General features: G+C 46.9%; 1 protein-coding gene across 1 annotated transcript; it reads right to left on the bottom strand.

The window, feature by feature from the left end:
- Window positions 1-474: 474 nt before the first annotated feature.
- LOC122660566 (receptor protein kinase CLAVATA1-like) lies at window positions 475-3,538 on the bottom strand. The gene is made up of 2 exons (XM_043855928.1): window positions 981-3,538; window positions 475-851 (listed from the first exon to the last, which is right to left on the bottom strand). The coding sequence occupies exons 1-2, from the start codon at window positions 3,508-3,510 to the stop codon at window positions 493-495; spliced, it is 2,889 nt and encodes a 962-aa protein (XP_043711863.1). The 5' UTR covers window positions 3,511-3,538; the 3' UTR covers window positions 475-492.
- Between the last annotated feature and the right edge of the window lie 423 nt (window positions 3,539-3,961).

Genomic DNA, 3,961 nt, shown 5'->3' with positions numbered 1-3,961 from the left:
GGGCGTGCGATGACCGCCTTAACCCTACTCAGACAAGGCACTCGGGCAGGGATAAAGCAATCATTACATGTCTCGCCATGTCTAGACAGCACGGTCCTATCAAGCAGCTCGGCAGTAGAGGATCCAAATTGCAGCCGCACAGCACACTACATTAACGAAGAGAGCAAAGCCTCTCATATGTAATTCTTACAAAAATTAATACAAAAGGTCAGAATAGAATCCTTCAACAGTTCCCTGCTTCGAGATTCGAGAATCTAATATTATACTTGCCAGTTGCCACATATTTGGTTCTTTACTTCTTTACCATCAAGGGACAAGTGCAAAGAACAAGAACAGCATTTACATTTTGCAGTAGACACACAACAATTCGATAACCCATTAAACATAATGCTGTACTACTTACCCAGATTTACTTTTCTTACTGATACTCCCCCTCCAAGAGAATTTCTAATTCCACCACCCAAAAAAAAAACCATAAGAACCTTATCCGAGTCAGAGTTCAAGGAGATATTTAGGGCGCGGTGGAGGTGGGTTGGTGAGCAAATGAACGACTTCCCTCATCGTTGGCCTCTCTACGCTATTTTCTTCGACGCACCGCATAGCCACCTTGAACAAGTTTATCACCCCTCCCAATGGGTACCCACTTAGCCTGGGATCCACCACCACCAGCACCGCCGCTGCATCCGATGATGGATTTGGAATCTCCGACGTTATCTTCTGCACCCACCTCACTATATCCACCCCCTCTCCGAATTCCCCCACCGGCTTCCTCCCCGTGATCAGCTCCAGCAACACTACCCCGAAACTGTACACATCACTCTTCTCGTCCACTCGCAGCGTGTACGCGTACTCTGTTTTGACAATTTTCCACCGTTCACACACAAATCAGATTCCACCTTTTCGTGTGAAGTATAAGGACTAAAAAAATGAAGGGTAAAAGTGTCTTTTTATTATATTGATTCGAATGAGGGAAAACGAACCTGGTGCAATATAGCCGTAGGAACCAGCGATGGAGGACATACACTCCGATGCTCCAGGGGAATGCAAGAACTTGGCGAGGCCGAAGTCTGCAACATGGGCTTCCAAATCCGAATCAAGCAAAATATTGTTGGACTTAACGTCCCTATGGATGATCAGAGGAGAGCAATCATGGTGAAGGTAGCACAAACCCTTCGCTGCCTCCATTGCAATTCGATACCTCTTCTCCCACCCTAAATGCGCCCCTTTCGATCCGTGCAGCATCTCTCCCAAGCTTCCATTCGGCATGTACTCGTACAGCAACAAATTTGTGTCGTTGTTCGACACAAACCCTAGCAATCTCACGATGTTTCGGTGTCGAATTCTTCCCAAAGTCTGAATCTCGGCCGAGAAACCGTGATCGTTCCTCCCGTTGCTCCGTCCGACCAATCGCTTGATCGCAACATCAACGCCATCTGGAATTGATCCTCGGTACACGATTCCTGCACCACCTCTGCCGATGATGTTCTCTTCTTTCAAGCATTCGATTACATCTTCGACTTTGAAACCTAGTTTTTGGAATGGAGTTAGTTTCCAGGCCTTTGATTCCCGGAGCTCCTTCCAGTACCATTTGATCTTTAGAACAGCGGTGGTGAGCAATACCATACTTCCGACTACTGATACGACGACGACGATGATCTTCGAAGACTTCTTCCTTTCTGAATCCATTGCTGGGCCGGGGAGAGACGGGCATGGAATATGGTGTAGTGGACTACAGAGATTTGGGTTTCCTGCGAAAGAGCTGCCATTGAAAGCAAAGAATTGTCCATCAACTGGAATCGGACCTGACAAATTGTTGTAAGAGAGATCGAGCATTGTTAGGCTCGTCATCGATTGGATTTCACTTGGAATTTGGCCCCAGAATTGATTTCTCGACAGATTGAGAGTGTTGAGGATGTCTAAGCCAGCGATGTCGCTCGGAATTTCTCCAATTAGATTATTTTGACTGAAATCGATCGATGTGAGGGAAGAGCAGCGAGAGAATGCGCTCGGAATCGCGCCAGTTAGGTTGTTTCTGCTAATGTTTATCTTGGAAAGCAAATTTAGCTGGAATATCTCCGGTGGAACTTCTCCATTAAACTGATTTATGTCGAGGGAGAGAGTCTGCAAATTGGCCAGCTTTCCGATAGCGGCAGGAATCTTGCCAGTAATCACGTTGTTGGAGAGCGTCAGGAGAACGAGTTTTTCACCGGTAATCTCGTCCGGAAGTTCTCCGCTGAAGTAGTTGTCGCTGAGCTCCATTATATCCACCAAAGGCAGGTTGAGGAACCCAGATGGAATCGTGCCATTGAAGAAATTCTTCATGAGTCGAACCCGAGTCAACGATTTGCACTCACCGAGTTCTTCAGGAATCCGTCCAAAAAAGAAATTGTCCATTAGTATCAGCGTCTCCAACCTCTTTCCGGCACACAACCCTGGAGGTATCGTTCCGGTGAGATGATTCGAGGTCACGTCAAGATTTTTCAGCTTGCCATTGAGACCAAGATTACCCGGGAGTTCAAACGTGAAATTGTTCTCCCACACCTGCAAGACTTCTAGATTCGGGAGATCGGCGATGAACGGTGGGATTGGGCCGATGAGATGGTTGCGGAACAGATTCAAAAGTCTTAGCTCCTTCAACTCAGAGAAACTCTCTGGTATCTCTCCTGTGAGCTCATTGTTAGAGAGGTCCAGTGACATGAGACTTACTAGGCCGGAGAGCTCCACTGGAATCCGTCCTGAAAGTCTATTGAGTTGCAGGAACAATGAGTCCAATTGCTTCAAACCGCCCAAACTCGTTGGGATCTCGCCGGTGAGATTGCAGCTGCTGATATCTAGCTTCCGTAGAGAGGTTAAGAACCCAAACTCAGGCGGAATGCCCCCTTCGTACGTATTATAATACCCCAAGTAAAGCTCTTTCAGGTTCATTAGACGGCTTAAACTCGCCGGAATCCTTCCGGAATGGCTGTTACCATTCAAACCCAAGTATTCCAAACTCTGTAGCTCAGAGTATATAGCGGGGATTTCGCCGGTGATGAAATTACCGCCGAGATGCAGATGCTTGATCTGCTTGAGTTTCACGATTTGGAGAGGTAGACTGCCAGAAAAATTGTTGTTATAGATGTCGAAGACCTCCAGCTCGGGTAATCCTCCGGCGATTTCTTCAGGAAGCTCACCAGAGAGGACATTGTTGGAGACGTTGAAATGCTTGAGAGAGGTGAGGTTTGCAACCTCAATGGGGAGTTTTCCGGTGAGATTGGTGGAGGTGAATGTGAGGTTGGCGAGCATGCTTAGCATACCAATCTCCGGCGCAATAAAACCGAAGAGGGGAATGAATGAAACGTTGAGGGCAGTCACTCGAGCATCATTGTCACATGAGACGCCTGAGAAGGAGCAATGTGAGTTTAGAGTCGAAGAAGGTTTCCAGTCACCGAGTCCAGAACCTTTTGGTCCGATCAGTGCAGCTTTAATCTTCATGAGTACGTCAATATCTGTGGAGGATGTAGAAGACATGAAAAAAGCAAGAAGTATAGAAAGAAAAAGAGAACTGAAAAAGCCTCCCATTTCTGCGGCTTCACTGTTTCTTCCTTCTGGTTTTCTAGCTTCAGTGTGAGGATTGAGGAGAGTTCTACGCAAAGATGGGTGAGGGAGAGCTCCTGCAGAATAAGTACCAACTGCGCAAATGCTTCAAAGCATCGAATTGGTGAATCAAAGGAAAATGAGAGATAAGAGAGAGAGGTATTAGAGTCTAGAGATTGGACGTTGTAGACATGCCTGACTGGCCTACCCAGATGCCAGTCTCCAGTCTCCAGTCTTGAGCTGATAAGCTCTGATAGTTAAACGTAAGCATTAACGGTTGATAACGGAGGGTTAACGGGTGCCCTAAGGCAGAACGAACTCTTTATTCAGGCATTCTGGAGCTATTGTATGGGGCTAGTTTCCGTTACCGTGACTTCGTGAGCTT

Source organism: Telopea speciosissima, chromosome 4 (genome assembly GCF_018873765.1).
Source record: "Telopea speciosissima isolate NSW1024214 ecotype Mountain lineage chromosome 4, Tspe_v1, whole genome shotgun sequence".
Lineage (NCBI taxonomy): Eukaryota > Viridiplantae > Streptophyta > Magnoliopsida > Proteales > Proteaceae > Telopea > Telopea speciosissima.
Note: the sequence above shows the minus strand (reverse complement) of the source record. Positions and strands in the feature narration are given on the sequence as shown.